Here is a 27759-nt window from a genome sequence, read left to right on the forward strand (position 1 = left end):
GTCCCAAACCCAGCAACCCTTCAAAAAGAAGAAGAATTTTTTTTTTTGAAAAGCTAGCAGGAGCACTGCTCTATCATTTAAGGAGAGAGAAGCAAGGATAGTGTTTTACATAGTTGATATTACATACAAGAGCAGTCTCACATGAACTGAAAATAAATAGCAATGCATAAATAACTAAGAAAAATTTGGCCCTCCGCAGGCCAATTTCCGAGTGTCCACTTCAAGCTTGATCTCCTGCATCACCTCTGCCGGGTTCTTGATTTTCTGCTCGAACACACGCCTGTTTCTTTCCTTCCAGAGGTTCCAAGCACAATACATCATCATGGCAGCTTTCAGTTTTCGTGTCTTCTTTGGCAGTTGAACGAGCTCCTTTTGCCAGCAATCAACTATCTCAATCCCATTTTCTGGAAGCCGAACTAGTTGCTGCGTCCACTCTTCCATTCTCTCCCACACCTGCCTTGCAAAGCTGCAATGCAGAACAAGGTGTGCAGCCGTTTCCTGCTCCTGATTGCAAAGTGAGCATACAGGGTTGCAGGGCCATTGCCTACTCATCAGCTTGTCTGCTGTTAGAATTTTGGATTGCACCAAAAGCCAAGCGAAAAATTTGTGTTTGCCCTCGGAGTCTGCCTTCCAAATAGATTTTCCATGAAACTGACTGTAGGACCCTAGGAATTGTGCATTATAGGCTGACCTTGACGTATACTCCCCATGTGCTGTCCATTTGCAAGTTATCTTATCTGGTTCATCTGTCAACTGAACTTCTTGTACTGAATCCCAAAGCTTGATGAAATCTGCCATTTGAGCAACTGTCTGCATACGCCACCTCTGACCCAATTTTGGTTGTGCACCTCTTCCTTGACCGTTTTGTTCTTCCTCCATGCTAGCTTGAATAAGTCAGGGAAGAGATCCATCGGCGCCCGTCCATTCAGCCAGGAGGACTGCCAGAAACTTGCTTTAGCTCCATCACCTAAGGTTACAATCGTGCTTGCCCGAAAGAGTTGCCTATCAACTGCATTCACTGGTGGAGCAGTGCCTACCCAAGGTTTTTCATGAGAGACCCACTCGTACCATAGCCATCTTAGTCTTAAGAACGAAGAAGAAAATTAAAGGACCAGCACCCAAGCCAAGCAGCACTCGAATCTCCGGCAGGCCAGAACCGGACCTCACACTCATCAGTCAGCTGGGAGCCGGGCCGGAGGAGGAGCAGGCGAGGGCCATGGCGTGCTTCGGCGAGAGCGAGGCGGAGGCGTACCTGGCGGGGCCGGCGGTGCGGGAGGCGCGGGAGCTGGTGGCGGAGCTGTGCCGGCACTTCTACGCGCCGGGCTGGGTCACCGGAACCGGCGGCAGCATCACCGTCAAGGTCAACGACCCCGGCGTGCCGCTCGCCGACCGCCTCATCGTCATGTCGCCCTCCGGTAACCAGCGACCTTCCGGGTAGTTCGTGTTTTAGATGCAAAATAAAATATTTTGTGACGGGTCAGCATTTTCTTAACGAATAATCCAAATGTGGTTAATAAATTAATTGCCTTGTTACTGACAAACATGAATGCGCTTAAAGATTGAGGCCAGCGGGCTGGCCAAATGTTTCCCATTGAAAATTAGAGCCTGCAATCAAATCAGCGCGAAAAATGTAGAAACTATTTTGCAAGGTTGCTTCACTGAAAAAAGCAGCAACAGTGATGCTCATGAGTCTATGTAACCTAAGTTTCCGCTAGCAAGTTAGCTCAAAATTAAAAAGCTTGTGCTTCTCAGGTGTATACTACTATACCTATCTTGGCAATTTCTTATTTTAGTTGTACCCTTTAGAAAAAAAATATCTCTAGAGTCTGGACTCTGCATTATCCAGTTTTGGACGACCTTGCACTTTTACTTTGCATGTAAAACATGCTTCTGTAATGTTGGTTGTACACACTGAACGAACCAGAGGTCTCAGTTTTGACAAGCAGTGTTGAGGTTCTGAAAGAAAATTTTATGCCATGAATTCTGCGAGCAGCACAACACTGACGTACAGAAGGAGAGGATGGTGGCAGAGGATATGTATGTTTTTTCTGCGGATGGGAAGGTGCTCTCTGAACCAGCAGCAAAGCCATGGCCAGACAAGCCTCCAAAGTGTACAGACTGTGCTCCTCTGTTCATGAAGGTTTGCCAATTTCCTCTTCTTTCTAATTTTTGCTGTTGCTTCTACTTCTTTTTTAATCTAAAACCTCTAGTTTCCTTTTTTGTTTTGAAGGTGTATCAGATGAGAGGAGCTGGGGCCGTCATTCACAGCCATGGAATTGAGACTTGCATTGCGTCAATGCTCGATCCTGGTGCAAAGGAATTCAGGGTGAATCCCCTTGTCCAAGACTCCTTTCGTGTCACTACTTACTTATCTGTTGTGCAGAAAACCTTATTTGACTTTGCTGATCTTAATGCAGATGACTCATATGGAAATGCTTAAAGAAATCAAAGGTCATGGCTATCGTGATGAATTGGTTATTCCTATTATCGAGAACACTCCTTATGAGTATGATCTCACTGACTCCCTAAGTGAGGCGGTATGCTATCAATATCCCTTTTCTGAATCATCTCCATCCTAGAGATCCAGTGTGTCGTCGCAGAGACAATCTTGTCTCATTTTGGAGTTTTCATTTCATATGGTGCCACTGAGAAACATATATCATTCCAGCACTGGCATTACAATCTGCCAAAACAAATACTTTGAGATTAAGCCCCCTGTTTGGATCCAAGTGCTAATGGGTGAAAATGCTTAACTTTAGCACTAGTGTATCCAAACAGTAGTGCTAATAGGGTAGGCTGAAGTTTAGCCAAGACTCAAAAACTTTAGCAAAAGTATGAGGGCTAATAGGTGCTAAAGTTTAGTACTCAACTTATTTAGCCCCTCCAAACAGGCCCTACACTTAAGCTCTTTGAGTGCAGTGTTCTGAAATATAATCTGTTGTAGTTTGTAGTAAATAAACGGGAAATTTGGACTAATTTTTGGACGTTTCTAACAACTTCTAATTACAATAATCGTGACGGTTTAGCCATCTTCACATGCTAATCGCCCCTTACTTCTCTGTTTTCAGCAACACTGCTTTAGAGATACAGAGTTGCAGCCAAAACCAAGAATTCTTTGTTGCAAATAGCTTATCAAAAATAATTTAGATATCTGTAGGCAATTGATGGGAAATTCTTTGACAGATTGCAGCATACCCAAAGGCAACTGCTGTCCTTGTACGGAACCACGGAATATTTGTCTGGGGTGACTCCTGGATCAGTGCAAAGACACAAGTATATTTTCTCACTGAGTTTCTGCATTACTTTCCAAATGGTCTCTCTCACTGTAACTTTCTTTATCTCTTCATTTTAGGCAGCCATTTCGTCATTTCGTTCAATATAAACTCTTTTAGATATTTACTTCGTTGTTGTGGCCTTGCTTTTCAGGCTGAAAGCTATCATTATCTTTTAGATGCGGCCATCAAGCTCTATCAATTAGGTATTGATTGGACAACTCCCGAACATGGTCCAATAAACCGTGCAAAGAGATCACGCAGCATTTTGAACACTGGAATCCCTAATGAATGTCATGCTGCTGAACCATTAAAGGTTAATAACTCACTGCTCTCAATAATTTTTTGGAGCATGGTGTGTCGTTCTTGTGATTATTAAATTGCATCTATACGTTGCCCATGTAATTTTCCGAAAGAAAATTGTTCAAGTTATTTCTTTAACTTGCTGTGGGAGTTCTGTTATTCTTTAACTGATGTTATGTTTCCGTATGCCCGTGATAATGTGCGAAAGCATCTGACTTCCACATTTTATTCTGAAGAAACCAAAGAGGACGTCAAATTACTGCGTGTCCAAGTAAGTATGATTAAATAAAGTAGTGTGCCATTTAAAACTACAGATCAGTAGCATATAAATGCCAACGATTACAATTTAAGTGACATTTATTATTTATAGTTTGTACGCACTGCTTTGTTTTATTCAAATTCTACCAAATTAGTGACCAATTATTCAGATTGAAGATGATTTAAGAAACGGAATTCTTCGGGCTGTTCAAGTTCCACCCGATGAGGTTGGCAAAGAACATGTTATCAATTCATTGGTGTCCAATGTTGAATCAATGATTAAAACAGACCAGAAGGTTACATCACTGAAACAACTCCAGGTATATATCTTTACAATTTACATTCTTTGCTTATTTTGCAATTTGATTTTAGTTCAATTGTTATAATTATCCAATAAATTCAGGGTCATATATGGAGGACTGGATTGGAAAGAAAGGAAATTCAAGGAATTGTCTTTGAGGATGTTCCTGAGACGCTAAAGAACTGGAATTCTCGTAACATAAAGGTATCAGTTTGATCAAACTTGTGCGAAATGAGTACTTCCTATTCAGGATTACTAATTTTTATTTTCATAGCAACTTTTGTCTTGAAAGCATGATATCGTTGAAACAGTATACATTACCAAATTGTTTCCAAAGGGAAAAAAATGTGTGCACTTTTAGGTATAACCTACAATTGTGACACCATTGCGCTTCTTCTGTCCATTTTTTAAAGAATGATGCTTGAAATTCAAGTACTCCCCTCCTCTTTTTATATGGCGCCCATGCTACTGAAGATTCAAAATTTCAATCATTGACTTATACTTGTTGGATTGATCTCCTAGAGACCCACTCGGACCTCAACAGGCCCGATGGGCCTCCTCTCACATGCACCCTGATTGGGGGCGCTCCAGCCCGTTCATAGCTGGTGGGCCCCGTCGCACTGCGCTATAAAGAGGAGGTGGGGGCCAGCGGCACATGACACGAGGTTCACTGTGCCGCCGCCACCCCACCGACAGTCTAAAACCCTAGCCGATCTAGTGGAAGCGCAGTAGCGGCGGGAAGTCTCACCGCCGCCGTCATCGACAACGCCACATCGTCCCCGCATTTCCCCGTGGCGACCCGAAGGACGCCGAGACCTACAACGAGCCTCGACTACCTCAAGCATCACCGCCACCCAAGACGATGGCAGGTCCCTCTGCTGCTCCCACGATGCAGGGCCACGACGGTATGACCCCAGTGCCCCTTCTCCTCTCTCCCTCACGTTATCTCGACTTGTTTAGATCCACAAGAAATCACCCGATCTTATCACACGGTAGTCGATCCACAGATATAAGTAGTCGATCCACGGATGTAAGTAGTCGATCCACGGATTTAACATTGGTATCAGACGCCTAATCCTACTCTACCCACAGAAAACCAAGAAAAGAACCCACAGAAACCTCAACCCTAGCCAAATAGAAAAGGGGACAGCGGAAAAGGGGAGGACCTACCTCTTCTCTCCTTGCACCGTCCACCGGCGACACGTTTGGGATGCCGGCCCGTCGACCCGACCTCGTGAGGCCATGGGCCGAGCGCGGACAGAAGCCGCGCGAGCCGCCGCCATGCCGCTTGCCGCGCACCAGATCTGGGCACCACGGTGATGCCACTCGACGGCGGTGCGCTCACCTTGCAGTGGACGCGCGCGCCAGCGAGGGGGCTCGCCTTGGCGCCGCACACCGCCTGGCGCCGCCGCTCTCGCTCGCTCGGGTGGAGAAGACGAAGGCGCCGGGGAGAGAGGAGAATGAGCTAGCGTTAACGCGAGCCGTCGTCACCAGGTTTTTTTCAGCCGAGACGCGTGCGCGACCGTCGATCTTTGTTCAACGGCTGAGATCGACCCGTGCCCTATTGGGCTTCTTTCGGCCCAGGAGGGATGGAGAATTGGCAGCCTGGGCCCAGGTTGCTTCGCGCGCTGCCGCGAGCGCACGGGCGAGATCGAAGGTAGGCCCTTAACGGGCCGTTGCCGCAAGCCGCCGCGCACGCAAGAAAGGCCGGGCGGGCTGAATTCAAGGGAAGCATAGTGCATCATTTTTCATTTTTTCAGAAGCCATTTTTCAATAGAATTTCAATGAATTTGATGCATTTCAAATTCAAATTTGATTGAACTTTGATTCAATGCTTCTAAAAGATAAAATTAGACATAATTTTGATAGAATTTATTTTTTCCGCTGCAAAGATTAAATAGATTAATTTTCTAATAATTGCTTCTCTTGTTATTTAAATCTGAACCAACGGGAGAATTTAAAATTTCGAGTCAAATAGATTATTTTGAATTGTAATATTGTTATTTTCTTACCAACGTTGACAATAACAATATTGCAATTATTATGCTATTATCTTTTTGATAAATATTTTTCTTGTATTAATTCTAATTCTGCCCAACGGTGTTTTAGACTTAATACAAAAAGTTATTGCATGTTTTAAATTCTGACCAACGTTGATTTTAAAATATGCAATAATATATTCAAACTTATTTTAATGTTTTCACCACTCATGAATATTTTCATAAATGGTACAGAAAACTAAACCTATATTTCATTATGGGTGAACTGGATTGGGTCCTAACTACACCAACTCCTACAGAGCTTGTGATTCCTATGAGGGAGGACATAGACATAAATGCTTCTTGGAAGCAAACAGAGAGCTTTCTTATAAGAAAGCAAAAGCAGATTATGAGAAACTTTATGCTAAATGGTTCCCTGCCAACAAGAAATGGTTGGTAGTGGTAAAGAACACTATTGAGCCTGCAATTATGGGCTCAATACTAGATTGTGCCACTGTCACAGAGTATCTTGAGAAGTTAAAGAACCAGTACACTGGTTCTTCAAAGACTTATGCTACCCAGTTGATGAAACAACTGGTTTCAGAAAGATACAATGGAGGTGGCATCAGAGAGCACATTCATCGTATGGTCAACCAGAACAACAAGCTTAAATCATTGGACCTTGCCTTCAAGGAGGATCACATTGTCCATTTGGTTTTTGCCTCGTTGCCTAAAGAGTTTGATACTTTTGTTGTCAACTATAACACCCAACCACACACTTGGGATGTAGAAAAGACAATTGCGATGTGTGTCCAGGAGGATGAGAGGATAAAGTCCTCCAACAGCGGATCTCTCAACTATGTGAACAAGAAAAGGAATGCCAACATCAAAGGCAATTTTTCTTCTTCCTCCTCTAAAGGAAAAGGCTCTCATCAACTTCAACACAGACCTCAAGAAGGATAGGTTCTAGTAGAGAAGGACCAGTGTCTCTACTGCAAAGAAAGGGGACATTACAACAAAAACTGTCACAGATACTTAAAGATGATCATGGAAAAGAAAGGTGAGAATATTATTTCGTTTGTAAATGAATCCCTGTATATAGATTATTCCAAAACCACTTGGTGGATTGATTTAGGAGCAACTATTCATGTTGCAAATTCATTGCATGGATTCCGTTCGACGACAACCACTCAAAGAAGCGAAAGGCAAATTAAAGTTGCCAACGAAGCCCAGACCGATGTGGAAGCAATGGGTGATGTTCACTTAGAACTCAACACTGGCTTCATCATGATTCTTAGAGATATTTTATATGTACCTTCTTTACAAAGGAACTTAATTAGTGTGTCTTGCCTGGACAAAGATGGTTATACGTGTATTTTTGGAGATAGCAGGTGTTTAATAGAATGTAATGATATAGTTATTTCCATTGCATTCAGAAGAAACGATCTTTATTTGATATCGTTGCGTGAAAGTGTGAATTCCGTATGCGATAACAACGCGAATGTATTCTCGTCAACACTCGCAAATAGAAAATGAAAAAGAACTCATGATGCGTCGTCGAAATTATGCCACTGTTGTTTAGGCCATATTTCGAGGGGGAGAATAGAAAGATTAGTTAAAAATCAGATTCTTCCTCCATTAGAGTTTTCTGACTTAGAACAATGCATTGAATGCATAAAAGGAAAATTCGTAAAGAAAATAAAGAAAAATGCCAAAAGAAGCACAGGTGTATTAGAGATAATTCACACAGACATATGTGGTCTGTTCAATGTAAAAAGTGTGGATGGTTATGACTCGTTCATAACATTCACAGATGATTATTCCCACTATGGATACATTTACCCGATTAAAGAAAAATCTGAAGCTTTGGATAAATTTAAAATATTCAAGGTTGAAATAGAAAATCAACATGATTTAAAGATCAAAATCGTAAGATCTGATCATGGAGGGGAATACTACGGTCGACATACCCCATATGGCCAAGTTCCAGGACCTTTTGCAAAGTTTCTGATGGAGCAAGGCATAGTTGCCCAGCACTCAATGCCGGCGAACCTCAGCAGAACGGAGTGGCTGAAAGACGCAATCGTACCCTGATGGATATGGTGCGAAGCATGATCAGCTATTCTACATTGCCAGTGAGTTTATGGATGGAGGCTTTGAAAACCGCCATTCATATTCTTAACAGAGTTCCCAGTAAATCGGTGCCGAAAATACCGTATGAGATATGGACAGGAAGAGTACCCTCAGTGAATCATCTGCGGGTGTGGGGAAGTCCTGCTGAGGCAAAAGTATTTAACCCGACTATTGCGAAACTAGATCCTAAAACAGTATCTTGCCATTTCATTGGCTATCCAGAAAGGTCAAAGGATTTTCGTTTCTACTGCCCAGACAGATCCACAAAATTTGTAGAAACGAGACACGGAGTCTTCCTTGAAGATGAAATGATCCGGGGGAGCGGAACGGTTAGGAAGATTGATCTTGAGGAGAAGCGGGTGTATACACCCAATCTCGTGATTCAGAAACCTTTCTTCTCGCTTCCTGCTGTAACTGCACCGCTAGTGCAAGTCACTGCGATGCCAACACCTGCAGTAGCTCCTCCTGTGGTAACAATGAATGAGGATGAGGAACCTATCTATCAGTCTCCTGAAGAACCTGTTGCCACACAAGGAGGGGAGCAACAGCAGCCCCAGATAGATGAGGCACCGCAGGCTCAGACCTATGGGAGACCTCAAAGAACAAGAAAGTCCGCTATTCCTGACAACTATGAAGTCTATAATAGCGAAGAAGTTCAAATGGAGGATGATCCCACCTCATTTGAAGAAGCCATGAGAAGTGAATACTCATCCAAATGGCTTGATACCATGGAAGATGAAATCAAATCGATGAGTACCAATGAAGTTTGGGACTTAGAGGAAATTCCTAAAGGAGCCAAGACAGTAGGCTGCAAATGGGTCTACAAAACCAAATATGATTCCCAAGGGAACATAGATAAATTCAAAGCACGACTCGTGGTAAAAGAATACACACAAAGAGAAGGGATTAATTACAATGAGACTTTTTCTCCAGTCTCATGTAAAGATTCCTTCAGAATTATAATGGCCCTTGTGGCTCATTATGATCTAGAATTACATCAGATGGATGTGAAGACAGCATTCCTAAATGGGGATCTGGATGAAACCGTCTACATGGCATAGCCGAAAGGTTTTGTCATGAAAGGTAAAGAAAAGTTGGGATGCCGTCTAAAGAAATCAATTTATGGGCTAAAGCAAGCTTCAAGACAGTAGTACTTGAAGTTTGATAAAACAACAAAAGAGTTCGGGTTCAAAAAAAATGTTAAGGACAATTGCGTCTACGCAAAGTTTAGGAATGGGAAGTATATCTTTCTAATCCTATATGTGGATGACATCCTACTGGCAAGTAGTGATGTCAGTCTGCTACTAGAAACGAAAAGGTTCTTGTCCTCACATTTTGAGATGAAAGATCTTGGTGAGGTAAGATTCATTTTAGGAATCGAGATTCATCGAGATAGAATGAAAGGGGTATTAGGACTGTCCCAAAAGACATACATAGAAAAGGTTCTAAAGAAATTCAGTATGCATAAATGCAGTGCCTCACCTGCACCTATAGTTAAGGGCGACAGATATGAGGAATTTCAATATCCCAAGAATCAATATAAAATTGATCAGATGAAGATGGTATCATATGCTTCATCTGTGGGAAGTTTACAGTATGCATAAGTGTGCACACGCCCTGATATAGCTTATGTTACCGGGTTGCTTGACAGATTCCAGAGTAATCCAGGATCAGAATACTGGAAGTTAGTAAAGAAAGTTCTGCGGTATTTGCAAGGAACAAAAGGTCTCATGTTGACATACAGAAAAACAAAATCTCAGCGTATCGTAGGATACTCAGACTCCGATTATGCAGGAAATGATAGAAAATCTACGTCTGGGTATGTGTTCACCCTCGCCGGGGGAGCAATATCCTGGAAGAGTTGCAAACAAACCGTCACTACATCGTCCATAATGTATGCCGAGTTTGTTGCATGTTATGAGGCTACGGGGCAGGTGAACTGGCTTAAGAAGTTTATACCCAGTCTGAAAATGGTTGATGATATATCTAGACCACTAAAGTTGTACTGCGATAATGAGCCCGCAGTAATGTATGCACACAACAATAAGACAAGTGGTACTTCCAAACACATTGACATAAAGTATAATGCTGTGAAAGATAAAGTCCGAGATCAGATTATAAGTCTCGAGTATATAAGCACAGTAAAGATGCTTGCGGATCCGTTAACGAAAGGCTTACCACCCAGCGTGTTCAAGGAACACGTAGCCGGCATGGGGCTAAGGGATAGCCTATGATCTTCGGACTATAAGGGCCCAAAAGGTTAAAGAATCTGTTTCTGAATGGAGGCGTGTATTGTAGGTGTTAAGTCTATCGACATGACCGTGACGATGAGGCAGGTTCTATGCACAAACCTATGATGAAACGAGAAAAGGTAAATGGAAAGGAAAAGAAAAGCACAGGGTGAGATCAAGAGGGAGACTGTTGGATTAATCTCCCAGAGACCCACTCGGACCCCAACGGCCCGATGGGCCTCCTCTCACACGCGCTTTGATCGGGGGCGCTCCAGCCCGTTCATAGCTGGTGGGCCCTGTCGCACTGCGCTATAAAGAGGAGGTGGGGGCCAGCGGCACACGACACGAGGTTCACTGTGCCGCCGCCACCCCACCGACAGTCTAAAACCCTAGCCGATCTAGTGGAAGCGCAGTAGCGGCGGGAAGTCTCACCGCCGCCGTCATCGACGACGCCACATCGTCCCCGCATTTTCCCCGTGGCGACCCGAAGTACGCCGAGACCTACAACGAGCCTCGACTACCTCAAGCATCACCGCCACCCAAGATGATGGCAGGTCCCTCTGCTGCTCCCACGATGCAGGGCCACGACGGTATGACCCCATTGCCCCTTCTCCTCTCTCCCTCACGTTATCTCGACTCGTTTAGATCCACAAGACATCACCCGATCTTATCACACGGTAGTCGATCCACGGATGTAAGTAGTCGATCCACGGATTTAACAATACTGTCTTTGGATTTGTAGATTATACTATACATCTTTGTTACCATTGAATTATTTGAATGCACTTCCATATGACGTTAACTTCAGGGCCATGAACATTGTAATATATGAGATATCAGCAGTCAAAATATAACATTATTGACAGTGCCTTACATTTTAAGGAGGGAGTAATATGGATTGGAATTACCGATATGACTATTTTGTACCTTGTCGAAGAGATTGATTTTCATGCTTCCACTCTAATACCACACACCCTACACGCTCGAAGTAGAAGCAGACAGATTATATGACCTGCTTCAACTCTAATACCGCATATCCTCCACCCTAGCTTGTCGAAGAGATTGATTTTCATGCTTTACCACTAAATTAAGTAAACCTATGGTACTCTTAATTGTTCATGGACAGCAAGGTGTGGCCACTGCCATACCTTGATTTGTGTGTCCTCTTTTTCATCTCTGTTTTCTCCTGTGTTTTTCAACCAAAAGACTGAGGGAGAAACGGAATGTTGCTCCATCAGCACACTGTGCCATACTTTAATTTCCATCTGTCCTTCGCTACTGTTCATGGTACTATGAAAAATGGAAAAAAAATCTTTTTTTCTGTTGATAGGTTTTCATAAGCCCAAACAAATTTAGTGAAACATGGAAGTGAGCACTGGGAGATGGTTTCTTATAGAAGTCCATGCTTTAATCTAGTATCGATACAAGTTGCTACTCTAAGTTCTGGACTACTGTAATGCAAAAGGTGTGTAATCACAATACGAGTTCCTAAAATTTGTAAAGAATGTGCAATCACATTTTCTTGTGTTAGGGCAGGAGCCAAGGGTCTAGAGCAGCTTTGTTGTCTGATCCTGGCATTGCTAGTATGTTGAGGGGTTGTTTTTTCTTCTCTTTCTTCGCAGTGGTGATGCTAAAACTTTTTAAGACCCATTTATACTTCACTCTTCCTCTAATGCAATAATATTACAATACACGAGTACACAAATCTCCTGCAAATCGGAAAAAAAATTCACATTTTGATACATAATTTCAATAGGTCTACATATACTCAAGTGGCAGTAGAGAAGCACAAAAGCTCCTGTTCGGCAATACAGTGCATGGTGATCTGAGGCCGTTCCTGCGTGGGTATTTTGATACCACAATTGGGTAACTACTGATTTTTTTTCCATATTTACCTATGAGTCAACATAAAACAAATATCATTTGGTCCTGTTTTGTACACAGAAACAAAATAGAGACTGTGAATTAATTGTTTGCAATTCCTTGTACCATTCTTCTTCCAATCTATCCAAATGTTGACAAAAATTATGATTTTAATCTTGTATATACAGAAACAAAAAAGAAACCAGGAGCTATTTGGAGACCGCTCAAACTCTTGGGGTTGACAATCCATCTCAAATCTTATTCGTAACTGATGTCTTGCAAGAAGCCATTGCTGCAAAAAATGCTGGTAATTACTAGTTCCACTAAATATTATTGAACCTTTGCAGACAAATCCCATACATCTCTCCCATGTCCTTTGGACTATTTCAAGATTTATTTAGGCATAATCTATGTTCAGCTTTTAACTTGTACCAGTTGACGTTTTTTTTTTGGCTACTTTGATTCTAGTTTTATTAGGCTCTTATGACCTTGTGAAATAAGCAAAATGCTAGGCAGTTATTATCGCATATGTTCTATATGTGCTTAAAATTTTTCATTGCATATCATTATCAATCTAACACCATTTTTTTAGGTTTTGAGGTGGTAATCTCCATTCGTCCAGGAAATGCTCCAGTTCCTGAGAATCATGGTTTCCGCACAATCAAATCGTTGAGTGAGGTCTGGGAACGATGAACTAACTGGCGTGGGGTGGCGGGGAATTAATAAACGAGAGGATCAATTGAGATGCTGCAAGTTCTTGATCCAAGAGGGACGACGGCTGCCCAACTGTTTTGACTTTTTTATGTACGGAACTGAACTCATCGGCAATCAGAAACAATTACTAAAATACCTATCTCCATAAGTTAGAACTTTTAATTGACATTATCAGATCAACGACCAGTAAAAATCAAAAGGAAAAGTACTTCGAAGTACTACAGGTACATTCCAACCACTATAATAACAAAGCTCTTTCTTAATTACCCTTCTCATCAGATATACAATTAGGAAAAATCAGGAAAAAAGTACCTCCATGTACCACCAGTATTTTAGAACCACCTTAACAAGGCTCTATACAAAAAAACTAGAAATATTTTATTCTTACTAATTTGGAAGTGCACCACTTGTTCGTATGTTTTCTGATCCTGATCCTGAGTATACATAACTCATGACATGAAAAGAAACGTAATATAAGAAGCCTCAGTTTGGCATATCGATCCTGCGGAAGAGATTAGCCATGGAGATGAGCGCGTTGGCAGACAGCGCAAGGAACCCGAGGAACGAGAGCCACACCGCGACGCTGACCTTGCGGCTGAACTGGTCCTCGCCGAACCTCGCCGCCCAGAGGTTGTTGTGAGACGCGGCCGCCGACGCCGCCGACATGAGCAGGTATGCCAGCACCTGCAGCGAAGCTTATCATGGTTCAGTTTCAGCACCTGAACTCGATCAGTCAGCGCTACCGGCAGAAAATGCGCCGAGCTTGCCTGGTCGAGGAAGAGGTTGATGCAGTAGATCGACGTGCTCCGCGGCGCAGACGACCTCTGTGGACGGAGGCGCCGGACCTCGGCGATGGCTTGAGATATCGAACAGACACAGACGACCACGTTCACCCCGACGGCGTACCTGCCGTAGCACATTCGTGTGTGAGCATTGTGAGGGCCACAAAACGAAGGAAATCGATTGGTTTTACATACCAAAACAAAAAGGATGAATTGACGAGAATCGAAGCTTCACGGGAAACTCTTTTGCATTTTTATGAATTTATTTATTCGTAGGATGAAGTCTATCCATCAACTACAGCTACGGTTTAATTTCAATTGCTCAAATACCAGAAATATTTTTCCTTTAAACTCAGTCTTTGAAAACAAGCGAAGTCATAGAGTAAGAAATTGACATATTTTCTCCCTAATCGAGGCAGGACTATAAAGCATAACAAAAAAAGTATTATTAGGGTAAAAAGTAACAACAAGAAACGTTATTTACATGTGGACATATCTTTTTAGAAATGCCAGTCAGATTTGTAACATTCCAGACTATGGAAAAAATGTTCTAGAGAAGAAACTAAATTTTCCAAGTAAATAAAATTGAATTTTCCTAAAAAATAGTTTTCTTCTGAAAATATTTCAGATACTTGATGTTCTAGTCTAATAAAAAATTTAAAAAACTTGTTCTGGCTAAGAAATTAAATGTTTAAAGAAATTATAAATATTCGGATTTTCTACCATAGGAATAACATACTAGTACAGATGACCCTATCACTGCTGGGTCAAAAATGGCATCACCACTGGTTCGATGACCCGTTGATTAGGGTCGGCGGTGATAGGCTGAGCCATCACCACTGGGTCTAGAACTGAAGGTGATGCCATTTTCAAAACACAAAAAAAGCCGCACCGCGTAGTGCACAGTTGCTGCGCTCGCCAGCGCTGCTCGCCGGCGCACCACGCTCGCTGGTGCCGCTCCACACACTCGCCCACGCACCGCGCTCGCCACCGTACGTCGCACTCGCTGATGCCGCTTCTGCGTGCCGCACTTGCGGGCACTGCTCCGCCCACTCGCCGGAGCCGCTCCGCGCTCTCCCCCGTGCGGCCCGTCACGCCACCGCAGAAAAGAGGGGGGTAACGAGGGAGGAGGTAGGCGGCGGCCGAGGGGAGGAGGGGAGGCGTGAGAGTGGAGGGAAGCGGCGGCAGGGGAGTGAGTTGGGGGTAAGGCAAGGAGATTTGGGAGAGAAGAAGGGGAGGCGGCTGGGGAGCGAGGGGAGGTGGCTGGGGAGAAACAACTGAGTGAGACAGATAGGAGGGGCTGAGGGAAATAGTATGGTAATTGCATCACTGTCGGTTCATATTACGAACCGACGGTGATGCCATGATCCAACATTACCACCGGGTCGTATCGGTGACAGACTATTACGGTAGTGATGGGGCATTTGCAATGACGTGTTTGTATAGTAGGATAGGATATGAATAAATCTGAATTGTTGGGTCCCTCAGTCCAATTCAAAATGTGATTGATTCTAGGAGCGCGGCCACGTGGCCACTCACCCCGGTCCGCGGCGCCACCGAGGGCATGCGCTCAGTTCGTGCCGGCACCGGGGGCGCTCGCTCTCGCTGCCTCTTAGTAGGATCTGGGCGACGCTTGCTAGGCATCTCGGTTCCGGCACTCCTCGTGGCCAGCGGGGGTGGAGGTGTTGCAACTTTCAAGCTTGCTTGCGGCCGAGGATGGTGCATTGCGGCCATATGCTTGGGTTTGCGCGCATCTACTGGTGCCGCGGACTGTGCTCAGCGAGGTGGCCGGTTGTGCATGGGGTCCAGAGATGCAGGCGAAAGCCACCGATGACGGAGATGCTCTCAAACGCCATTTCCCTTCTTGGAGGAGTTGTCCCAGCATCCCCCGTGTCTCCTGCAGCTATCGGTGGATCTCTAGGTGAAAATCTAATCATGGCTTGCCTGATGAGGCGGCGATGATGTCTTCGATGGTATTTCTTTTTGCCTTGGAGCGTCGCCTTGAAGATCGGTCTGGCTTTGTTACCTCAGCGGCATTAGACGGTTCAACTAAGAAGATGGGTGATGTGATGGTTTGGTGCTGCGATTAGACTTTGCAAGGATGAAACGTGAATGAAGAAGAAGATTGAGCCTTATAGTCTTCTAGTTTTCTTTCTTTATTTAGAATTTTTTCATATATTTTCGAAAATTATTTTTTTCATACTTTTAGAGTCTAAGAACTCTTATAATTTTTAATATATATATCGACTCTGTGGGTACAGACTACATAAGCCGGTTTGTCCTTTATATTAAGAAAAAGAGTAGTCTTCTTTGTCCAGACAAATAGATGGTCCCAAAAGAAAAAAGAACAAAGAAAGAAAGACCGCGTGCAGGTGGTTACTAACCTGTAGGGCTCGTAGCGGCCGTAGCGGTCGCCGTCCCACCCGGACGTCCTCGCCCTGGCCATGATCGAGAAGGCTAGCAGGCTCAGCACCGTCGCGAGTAGTCGCAGTGCCACCGACATCACGGTCCACCTCTCACAGTCCTGCGGCACCGCCCGCTCCGGCTCCGGCTCTTCCCTGACATCCTCGTCGGCGGACGGCGGCTTCTCGTCGGGCCTCTTAGCCTGCTCGAGGTAGATGTCCATCCGCCGCGTGGCGAAGAGCCGGACTTCCTCGGCGTCGCCCCTGGCGGTGAAGCGCTGGCGGCCGTGGGAGGCGAGCGAGGAGATGGCGTAGGGCCGGCCCTGCTCCCTGTAGGTGTCCTTGGTCCTGAAGAGCTCCAGCAGCCTCTGCAGCTCCCTCCGGAGCATGTCCACCATGGGGTCGACGATGCGCTCCAGCGCCCTCAGCGCCTCCGCCAGGATGTCCCGCGCGTCCTCCAGCCTGTCGCCCTCGGCCTTCTCCATCGCTGCCTTGATCGAATCCACATGCCGCCGCCGCGCCACCTCGGTCCGCACCTGCGCCGGTGCGTCGGCGGCTGGGTCGCCGGCCGCCGTTCCCCTGCCGCGGCGAATGGTGATCCGGTCGGGGTCGGACATGACCCGCTGGCCCTGGAAGGTGAACTGGTACTGGACCTGGACGACGTTGGCGCGGTACGGGCGTGAGGCGGTCCGGTCGCTGAGCGCGAGCTCGACGATGACCTTGCGCTCCTCGGCGCTGTAGAGGGTGCCGAACCTGACGGTGACGGAGGAGGAGCCGTCGGTGGCCGGGATGGCCGGAAAGCTCCCGGCGTCCACCGGCTTCCTGATGGTGGCCTCGCCCGGGAGCGGCGTGACAATGAGCTCGAGGTCCTGCGCGATGATGGTGAGTAGGCCGCCCAGCACCTGGGAGAAGGTCTCGGTGAGGTTGGTGGGGCTGTCGCTGTCGGCGACGTAGTTGAACACCCCGCCCAGGCTCTTATCCGCGACGGCGCCGAGCAGCCTGGCGTCGTGGCCGGAGCCGAAGCCGAAGGTGTGGACGGGCACGTCGCCGGGCGCGACCGACCTGGCGTCGCCGTTGTTCTCCTCGCCGTCGGACATGAGCATGACGCTGGCGGCGCGGCCGGCGATGACCCTGCGCCCATTGACGACGCCGAGCCCGATCTCGAGGCCTTTCTGGATGTTTGTGCCGCCGCCGGCCACGAAGCCGCGGACGAGAGCCTCCAGCTCGGCCTGGGCGGCCTCGGTGGCGCGGCGCAGCGGGCAGAGGCGGGAGGCCTCGTGGTAGAACTGGACGACGCAGAGGCGGTCGCGGTCGGTGAGCTTGCGGATGACGAAGCACAGGGCGTTCTTCGCCTTGTCGAGCTTGCCCCCGTCCCCCATGCTGCCGCTGGTGTCAATGACGGCGACGAGGTCCAAGGGTTCCCGGGCGGCGGCGGAGGCGATGCCCCTGAGCTCCAGCAGCACCTCCTGGTCGTTGGGGGCCAGGGGCGCACTGCGGCTGTGGTACTTGATGAGCTGCACTTGCCTCGCCGGCAAGCCGGTGAACCCCGTCGGCCTCGCAGGCGCTGGCACCTCGTCGTCGTTGAACGACATTTCTGTTGATCTCGGCCTTTGTTCTCGCACAGATTACATGGCTCAATCTAGCCTTTTTATAGGCAGTTTGTATGAAGGATTGCACGTACTGGACCAGCCTCATAAGCTGCAGAATCACTTAAAGTGGAGATGCTTAACCCACATAGTGGAGATGCTTAACCCACATAGGTCACTTAAACATCCTGAGCTATTGCTAAGAGTTTTAGTTACATTCCAAAACGGGATTCCAGTCTTTAATTAGTGTTTTTTTCTAGCTAATTGAAACGACGGTGCTACTCTATTGCATCAACTTTCGCAAGAGTGTAGAGATGCATCAGCGACCACCATTTAATATCAACCATCACCGACTAGATAGATACAAACTCTTGTCTATAGCTTTAAATCGTGTAGTGGGTAATGGAACCATATTTTTTTCGCCACAACATAAGCATGCTATGTGCTTATAAGGTGGATATGATGCTTATGTTTGTGTAGTTAAGTTACTCCCTTTTTCTTGGCAGGGATCAAGATACTATTAACAATGACAAACTTTGAGATACGTGAGAGGAGTAGGTGCCTTGAGACAGCATTCAATAGAGGATCGAATGTGGAGTGGGGTGCCCATGAAAAGGGCTGTACTATGTCTATATGATGTAGAAGAAAAGAATTAGTTCAATGTGGATTTCACAACAAGAATGTCTGAACTGTGTCGTCCTCAGCAGCAATTCTTGCTACTGCTAATTTCAAATACTGGCGAGATCAACTGCCAATTCTACATAAAAATAACTATCTCGTAGATGGCCATCCTGCAAAAATCAGGCGATGTTACGTTTCTTTTCGAGAACACTACTCCACATCCCCTCTTCACCACCGGTTAAAAAGCGGCATCACTGCCGGTTCGGCCGGGCCTTGGATTAGGGTCGGCGGTGATGGGATGAGCCATCACCGCCGGCTCGTCACCGGCAGTGTTGCCACTTTCACAATAAAAAAATGAAAAAAACAACGCAGCAAGCCCACGCGCCACCACCGCCGCCCGCACGCTCCGCCGCAGCTGCTGCCGTGGAGCCCTCACGCCGCCACAGCCAAGCCCCACGCACCGCAGCCGAGCCCCACGTGCCGCCGTCATAGCCCCGCACGCTCCGCAGTCGCCGCGGATCCCTCACGCCGCCGCATCCGAGCCCTGCGCGCTGCATTTGAGCGCCGTCGCTCCGCCGCCACCGCGGAGCAATCGCGCCACCGCAGCCGAGCCCCATGCACCGCCGTCACCGCCCCACATGCTTCGCCACCGCCGCTCCAAGCACCGCGCTGCTCCAGCTCCTCGCATCCCACCCGCCACGGCCGAGCACCGCCGGCGCTGTAGCTCCTGGCACAGCCCGCCCGCTGCATCCGAGCGCCGCCTCCATGGGCCCCTCGCGCTGCTCCGCGCACAGCCGCGGGGCCTCGCGCCGCCTCCGCATCCGAACGCCGCTCACGGCCCCATGCCGAGGGAAGGAGGGGAAGGGAGGGAGGGGCAGCGGGAAGGGAGGCGCAGTGGCGGGGGAGAGGGAGGGAGGTGCGGCAGCGGGGGAGATCGGGGGGAGAGGGAGGCGCGGCGGGGGAGATCGAGGGGAGAGGGAGAGGTCTCTGGCGGAGGAGATAGAGGGGGAGAGGAAGGCGTCGGGCAGAGGAAATAAGGATGAGAGAGAGTACAAATAGGGTAGGAGGAATTATCTAAAGTGGTGCGGATCTGGCGGTGATGCCCGTTGTACCTATCACCGCCGGCTCGTATTACAAATCAGTGAACCGGCGGTGATAGTCAATATAATGTTATTGGACATCCAAATCTGTACCCATGCAAAATCAAGGTGTAGATGTGTTGTAGACCGGCAGTTCGGCAGAAATTTGACGCCGAAGACGTCAAATATATGCGCGCAGTACAATGTGTTAGACGTTAAAAAGAAGAAGCTACCCTAGAGTTATCTTTTTTTCTCTTTTTTTGAAAACTTATCGCTTTTTTCTTTCTCTCTTTAGGGTGGTGTGGTCAGTACAACAGAATTCTCACATAGATGGTTAAGGCATCTCAAGCAAGGCACAAACCTTGTACGGACCGAAAATGTTCATGATTCTAGCCTTTCCGACGACAACAGAATTAACTTTGACAACTCGCAGCTAGTTGGTAATATCATAGGCATTAATTAGTTGCCATCTTATACTACATCTATACCTCTATGAAACAGGACACTACAAGCACTGTTTCATTTAATTTGTTGTTTTATATATGGATAACACATGCAAGAGGGTGAATGTGTTGGTACTTGGAAAGAGTGCCCATAATCCCTCTCCTGTTCTCCCTCTTTATTATTCATTTACCACATCATCACAATGTACTGACATGGCACTATAGCTAATGAGAATTAAACTCCTATTGGAAGTAGCTTAAGAAATAACACCATGATACTGCATTATACATGTTGTATCATTCTCTCTTTATGGTATGGCAACTTTGGAGAATGTGAAATGAAACAATAGATTGTGAATACCCTCAACACTAGATATTGGATTGGTGGCGGTATTGGGATGGCAGTAATAGTCAACGAATACTGTGCCACATCAAAGGGCAACAAAAGCAAAGGTGTCATGACAGCGAGACAAGGCAATGGATGTTGTGATTTGCTAAGGTAGTGATTGGTTAGTTGGCCTGTAGCCCAAGACTAGCTAAGAGTTGTGCATGGCCAGCCGAAGCCAAGATTATTCAGCCATTTAGGGCATCAGGAACGTGTAAGGCCTGTAGCGCACTTAACATGGGTCCCGCAGAGGAATGAGGTCGCCGCCCTTGTGTATCAGGCCGCGACCAGCCATAAGCTAGCTAGGCCCCGCACAAAAGTTAAAAAATCTTCCAAACGTCTCCCTTGCTCGATTTCCTAGGCCATCAGCAGCTTCGTTGCCCACCAGCAGCGCGTCGTACACAAGCTGCTGCTCGCTGTCGTTTTTTAATCCTTGAGACCGGGTCTCAAGCTTAAGGCTGGTCCTAGGCTTTTTCAGTTATGACCTCTGCTTAGGACCTCCTTAAGACACCCCTTATTCCCACACTACAGATGCCCTTAGGCCCGTGATTGGTTGGGCGGACGAGAAATTCTAGCCCTATCAAGATTGTGTTCGGATGGTGAACTAGCTGTTGGGTTGTATGTTAGCTTATCCCTTTTTGTTTGGTGGGATGCTTTTGTCCGGTCGGCCCACCACTTGCATAGTGATGGTGAGTTAACCAATTGGGCCTATAGAAGGGATTGACGGACTCTTCGTTAACCCTAGCAGTCACTCTCGTCTCATTCACCGCCCCTTCAGATCCTCCTCCCCCCCCCCCCCTCCCCCACACCAACGCTCTCTTGTATCTCTAGTCATGAGACGAGATGGCCGGCGGCGAGTGTGGAGATCCGAAACTCCTAGATGAAGGGGAGTCTATGCAGGAGCCCTACCTGCTCCAGGTCCGTCGAGGTCAGCTCCTTGACATTCACCCCCTTCATCTGCGAGATGGACCGTCTTTGTGCAGCATGCATCAGGTACAATGAGAGCAAAAAGGCAACGATAGTGAAGAAGAAGAGTTCTAAGATGAAGAATGGCGCGGCGTCCGGTGGCTTAAAGGATATTGAGAAGTCATCATCAGAGTTCTATAGCACCTCATCTGCAATCGGTGAATCTAGGGTTCATCCATTTTCCTGTTGTTTTCCTCTATGTAATTAATTGTTTTGTGAGATTTCCATTATTTCTACCTACATCTAGTAGAGTAGCCTATGATTTGCATAAATTAGGGTTTCGGGCAAGGTACAAGGGGGATGGATTTGGGTTAAAATTAGTGAATGCTTAGTAATTTAGGATGCAAATTGATGATTTTTTTTACAATATAGAGAATTTTTGTGAGTGAAATCCCTAGAGGAATGGAGACTTCATATTGGGGAAATATGGATATTGAAATTGATGTGAGATGCCACCATGGAAAGCATCCAGGACATCCAAGGCGCCTGTTGTGTTGGGATGGCAAGAACACTAGCCATCACTACCTGGCTTGTCTGTTGAGGGTAAGTATGACTTCTGCCCAAATTTCACCCCACCATATACCAGTGCCTTTTTTCTGAATTGGTACCATTTCATCTCATATGTGTGAGTGCCTCTTTAATGTGATTTATAGGAAAACTCCAATATGTGTTATTCTGTTACGTGGAAGGATGATAAGTGGCCGCCAATGTTCCAGCAAGTTGCTTCAAGCCTTTGGAAATTTGTTAGCAAGTTCAAAAAGCAAGTTGATGACCTTTGGGTTGATCTGTTGGCGGCAGTTTAGTTAAGGAACTTGACATATAAGCAGAAAGAAGCCATGATGGGTGAGAAGGAAACCTGGGATAGGGAGAACGAGGATCTCATCGAGGAGGAGAGGTTGCAGAGGGAACTAACCATGAGGACTAGGCTTGCTCAAACAAACTGCTCTACTCTAGAGAATATGATCACGTTATGAAAAGAAGATGTTGTATGGATTTATCATGTGTATGTTTGGTATGATGGTGACCATCTTGTTTGGAGTTGTCCTCAAGACCAAGTGAAGACTAAGTGATATGGTGCCAATCTCGTTGCATTTTTCCTTTCGCTTGTCTAGAACTCTTGGTAAATGTACTGCTGACTTATGTGCTGGTCTTTTGTATTCTATATCTAGAACTTAGTAGTTTGAATGTTATGCCATGATGTTTTGGTACTAGAATGTTTATGATCCCATGGATGGTTGTAAGAAGATGATGGCAAAAAACTGGTTCTTATTCTGCTAGGTGTCCAAGCGATTTTCCAATTGGTGCGTCGAGCTCACGTGGGCCTCACTGTGTATGTGTTGCCTCACGCAAAAAGTCATCACCTAGGCGCGATGTGGCACCCACCTCGCATGGTAGTCGATGGGATTGGGTTTCGCGCATGGGCGAATCGGGGCCGTGGAGTTCTGTGTATGGGGAATCAGGGCCAGGGAGTCCGGCACATGGGGGAATCGCAGCAGCGGAGTTGTATGCACGCGAATCAAGAAGGAGTTGCGTGCTGGGGCATTGGTGTGCCAACACCTCCCCGCGTGACCCCACATATGTGCTGCACCTGGAATCCTCGGCGGCGGCGCCTGCCTCGTCCAGCGGCGCCTACTGCTGCGACCTAACCACACGCTCGTTCTTGGTCCAATCCAGCAAGTCCTGCCCCTTCTGCTGCGACCTAACCACACGCTCCTTCCTCCGCGCTCCGTTTTGCCGTCCACTAGTCTGCAGCACATCTAATAATCTAATAATAAGGGGGTGTTTGATTCTAGGGACTTAAACTTTAATCCCCGTCATATCGAATGTTTAGTTACTAATTAGGAGTATTAAATATAGTTTAATTAAAAATCAATTGCACAGATGGAGGCTAATTTGCGAGATGAATCTATTAAGTATAATTAGTCCATAATTTGATAATATGGTGCTACAGTAAACATGTGCTAGTGATGGATTAATTAGGCTTAATAGATTCAATCTCGCGAATTAGCCTCGATCTATGCAATTAGTTTTGTAATTAGTCTATATTTAATACTCCTAATTAGTAACTGACAAGGACTAAAGTTTAGTCCGTGGAACCAAACATCCTCTAAGTATGGTTTTATGCTGGGTTGTGTTGCCTGTGGTATAGGATACGAATGTGCCACTGGCTACTCTGCTTGTTTGTATTATATAACAAGGCAACTTTGTGCAAATTTGGATTTGATTAGTTAGCATTAGGTGTGTTTTCGCTGCTCTATTGTAGGTTAGGATATATGTATGGCATTGATTTGCTATTGCTTTAGTCGCCTAGGCATCAGGAAGGGGGTGGGTTGTCAGATCCGGCCCCACGGGACTGCGCATATGGCCTACATCTTACAGGATAAGGGGTGGGATATGGCCCATGCCCTACACCAGTTGTAACTACTCGTAGAGTAGTAGAAGTACTCATACAGTAGTAAAACTAGTCGGATACAGTAGGAAACTATCCGAAAATCACTCGGGTAAAACTCTAGGGCTCGTGTCCTACTAGGACTTCTATGTAACCGTACCCCCCAGACTATAAAGGGCGGACAGGGACCCTCCTCAAGCAGGAGCATGAGGGACAACTCGTGCCTCATGCAACACATCACCCAGGAGATCACCCGATCACCACCTAAGGCAATACAAACCACACAGGACGTAGGGTATTACGCTCTTGGCAGCCCGAAACTATCTAAACTTTATGTTCCTTGCACTTTCGAATTTTAATCTTGGCGACACCCTACCTAAAAACTCACCACCTCGGGGGTATCCCTTGGTGGGCGTGGCGGTAAAACACCGACAGCTGGCGGGCCAGGTTGTCACACCCGATTTACAAGGACATAAACCGAGCAATCATATAAGCGCCAGGATCAAGTCACGCATATATACAACAGAATTATCAAGATATCACAACACATATCATGAAATAAAAGCGTATAAATTGTAAACGAATTCTTTATTACAACTGAATCAAGAATCAGTTCAAGGAGTGCGGAAGCGTAAAATGAATACATGAAGAACAGGGCGCCACAGGGACGTCGGCTGGGAGACAAACGCCTAAAAATCGTCGAGTCCGCTGATGTAGTCCTCCACGTTGCCTGGTACTGAGCAGCAGTTGAAGATATCCCAAAGAGAACAGAAGAGTGGAGAAGGCAAGTGTGAGTACACAACTTGTACTCAACAAGTATAATACAAATTATGAGGCTCTACGGTTAGCTGACTCTACTGCATTAGCTTTTAATCTTGGCAAATTTTATTAAAGCTATTTACTACAAGTGAATGAATTACCATAACCCAAGGAACAGAAAAATTAATTAAAATTAATCATGAGTCTACTGAAATCCAAACCCAAACCACCAAAGATAGAACCCCACTAATCAGACGGAGGATCCGGGCCGCTCATGACCATGAGCACGGCTAGTATACCAGTTTTACACTCTCGAGAGGTTGCACAACTTTACCCACAAGTCGTGAGCTACGCTAGTTGTTCATCACACTTCCTTAGGTGAGATGACTAGCAAGCACACTATGAAACCGTTACAAAGGACCATGTTAGTAAGGTGTAACCGCTAAGGTTTCTGGATCGGCGACGATGGGGCCCACCTCACGGGGGTACAAGCACACAGCACAGATCAAGCCGGAGGAGCAGGGACCATTGAAGCTTACCACCCCTCTTGCCCCGCAGGTAAGTTACTCCCAAACCAAAATGCCCTAATTAGTAAGTCAAGACCGTCCCATTCCAGTCTTGTGGTTGCGCAGTTGTCCCAGGTTGTCGCTCTATGAATCGGTCCTTATGGAGAGTGGCCAACCAAACACTAAGCACCGTGCTGGCCCCCTAAGCCATGTTTCTATAAAAATATATTTTTAACGAGACGTGAGCCACTCAAGCACACAGCATAGAGGGCCACTCCCAGAGATAAGTTGCATATACCATTAATCAAATTAATTAAAAAAGGACCAAGTGTATGAGAGCGCAGCACCTAGCACAACTAACCAAAATGCAACCCAAGGTATTTATATCTAAAGCATAAAAGTGGCTAGAAAATCCTTATAGGCATACAGTATTAAGATGCAGTATGAAATTGTATTTAAAAGTGATAGGACGTTCATGTTATACTTGCCTTCCTCAAACTCTCCGGGCTGCTGCTCAAACGCATCTGAAGAAGGTGGCTCCTGGTACTCCTTCGGTGGCTCAACGTCTACTCACGATCGCAACGCCATTACATGGTCCACACAGGCACATACATGCAAACAAGGGCAAAAGATAAGAAACAATACAACAATACAATAAAACAGTACACAAAACTAAGCTAAAACTATTCTACACATTACAACGGTCGCGTGAGCGTGAAAACCACCTAAAACGGAGCTAAGACGCGAAAACTAGGGCTAAAACAAGGTCTAGGGGCTTTTCTGTAAGAAAACAGAAGTTTCCAGGGGTTCTGCGCAAAAACCAAGGACTTAAATGAAATTAAACTATAGATGCAGGGGCTAACACGCCAAAACTCAAGGTCTGGACGGCGGGTTCCATATCTAAGAAGCTTAGGGTCTAAATGCTAAAAACAGGGTTTATCTGGAATTACTTTTGAATGGGGGTGGACTGCGGGTTGATTCCAAAGAAACTCAGGGTCTCTTTAGCAAAGCTGCCAGGCCGAAGGGGTATCTTCTAATCTGGGCCGCCGGATATGGATCTAACGGCTCGGGTTGAAGGGGTACGTGGGATCTAATCTCGACCGCGGGCTCAGGATTGGACGGCCGACACTTAACGCGAGCGAGGGGCAGCGGCACTGGTCACTGGAGATGGTTTCCCACAGCGGTGCGCGGCTCGGGTTCGTCGGACTTCGCCGATTCCGGCGCACCGGTGGTCAAATCGAGCAGGGCTTGGGTCTGGGACAAGCTACGCGACATGCGTAATCCACCTAGGGCCTTGGCGGGGCTCGGCGAGGCTCGGGGACGTGGTTGCGACGGTGGCAGTGGCTCTGCACGGCGGAGCTCGCCAGCGTGCGCGCGTGCGTGCTGTTCTAGGCATAGGAGAGGGCGCAAACAGGGTTGAGCGCATGCGCGGTGCAAAGATAAGCCAAAACAGGGCGATGTGGCGGCGGTGCAGAGCTGCAGAGGGCCCGCCCCGGTGGAGCAGCGGCGATGGAGCGCCGGCGTGCGTGGTCCGGCCGCAAGGGCGGGCTACAGCCTACCGGATCTAGTGCAACAGGACGGGGAAGGTGCCGTGGTGCTCACCGAGGGCTAGGATTGGCCGGAGAGGCAGCGCAGGGTGGTCGGCGGCGAGGTCCGAGCGGCGGGGCGGCGTGGAGCTTGTGGAGGATTCCGATGCATGGCGTCTCCGGGCTTTTAATCCCCACGGGTTGACTCATGGTGTTCCTGCGGAGGTGCTACGGGGTTTATGAAGGTCGGGGAAACCACCAGCGCGCGAGGAATCAAGGTGGCGGAGCAAACTCACCGGCGGCGGTCCTCGGTGAAATCCCGGCACTACACGGGTCGGGGTCACGGGTAGCGAGCTTGGGGAGCTTCCTAGCACCGAGGCGGAGCTATTGCGGGGCTTGACCGGGGCTGGGGTACAGTGGGGCGGCCGGTCCATGGTGGAGCAGGGAGCTCGGTGCGGCAGAGCAAGGCGGGTAGAAGCTTAGGGTTTGGGTGGCGGCCGCGGGGTAGGGGATAAGGGTGCAGGGGGCTCTGCGGGTGCGTTTAAAGGGGAAAGTCGGGGATCTTGGGGGGGCGCGCTCAGGGAAGGCCGGCGAGGATCACGGCGGGCGTTGCGCGGCCGGTGGAGCGAGGAGGAAGAAAGGAAAGGAGGAGGGGCACTGCCGAGCGGGGCCAAGCTGTCAGAGAGAGAGGGAGAACGCGTGGAGGAGGCGGCCGTGTGAGCTGGGCCGAGCTGGGCTGCGCGCAGGAAGGAGGAGGAGGACCGAGCGGGAGCTGAGTGGGCCGGCGCGAGGGAAGAAAGGTGGGCCGCGGGGAAGGAGGCCAGCCTGAGGGGGAAGAGTGGGAAGCACGCCAGGCTGGGCTAGAAGCTAAGTGTGATTTCCTATTTCCTTCCCTTTTCTCTTTCTAGACCCTTTGAAACTCAAATCTATTTGAATTCAAATGGATTTTTGAATTCAAACTCTATGCACTCATTCAAATTAAAATCTATGCACCAGCATGAATGCACAAACATGTTGAACCTAAAAATAAATTTTAATTCTTTGTGGAATTTAATTAAATTAAATGCAAGCTAGGCAAAATAAATCCTTAGAAAAGTACTGGAGCCAAATTAAATTCATTATAAATCTCGGAATTTTACATTAGGGTGTTACACAGGTAGGGGTGTTCATTGAGCATCCACCGGAGAACTCGATGGTATTGCTCAGCTTCACCAGCACCGTGCTCGATGAGGGCACAACTTTCTTCTTTAGCTCCTTGATT

The 27759-nt window shown here is 47.1% G+C and overlaps 3 protein-coding genes across 3 annotated transcripts; 2 read left to right on the forward strand and 1 right to left on the reverse strand.

The window, feature by feature from the left end:
* The first annotated feature begins 282 nt into the window (after positions 1-282).
* On the forward strand, positions 283-13235 carry LOC112902136 (probable bifunctional methylthioribulose-1-phosphate dehydratase/enolase-phosphatase E1). The gene is made up of 12 exons (XM_025971063.1): positions 283-1416; positions 2005-2140; positions 2231-2326; positions 2418-2537; positions 3184-3273; positions 3427-3627; positions 3727-3846; positions 4004-4153; positions 4237-4338; positions 12234-12343; positions 12529-12647; positions 12933-13235. The coding sequence occupies exons 1-12, from the start codon at positions 1217-1219 to the stop codon at positions 13031-13033; spliced, it is 1545 nt and encodes a 514-aa protein (XP_025826848.1). The 5' UTR covers positions 283-1216; the 3' UTR covers positions 13034-13235.
* Positions 13236-13537: 302 nt separating this feature from the next.
* On the reverse strand, positions 13538-17830 carry LOC112903696. Its single transcript, XM_025972923.1, has 3 exons — positions 16221-17830; positions 13822-13960; positions 13538-13738 (listed from the first exon to the last, which is right to left on the reverse strand). The coding sequence occupies exons 1-3, from the start codon at positions 17828-17830 to the stop codon at positions 13538-13540; spliced, it is 1950 nt and encodes a 649-aa protein (XP_025828708.1).
* Positions 17831-19060: 1230 nt separating this feature from the next.
* Positions 19061-19504, forward strand: LOC112903697 (growth/differentiation factor 7-like). The gene has a single exon (XM_025972924.1). The coding sequence runs from the start codon at positions 19061-19063 to the stop codon at positions 19502-19504; it is 444 nt and encodes a 147-aa protein (XP_025828709.1).
* Positions 19505-27759: the final 8255 nt, after the last annotated feature.

The sequence above is a fragment of the Panicum hallii genome, chromosome 8 (assembly GCF_002211085.1).
Source record: "Panicum hallii strain FIL2 chromosome 8, PHallii_v3.1, whole genome shotgun sequence".
Taxonomy (NCBI): Eukaryota; Viridiplantae; Streptophyta; class Magnoliopsida; order Poales; family Poaceae; genus Panicum; species Panicum hallii.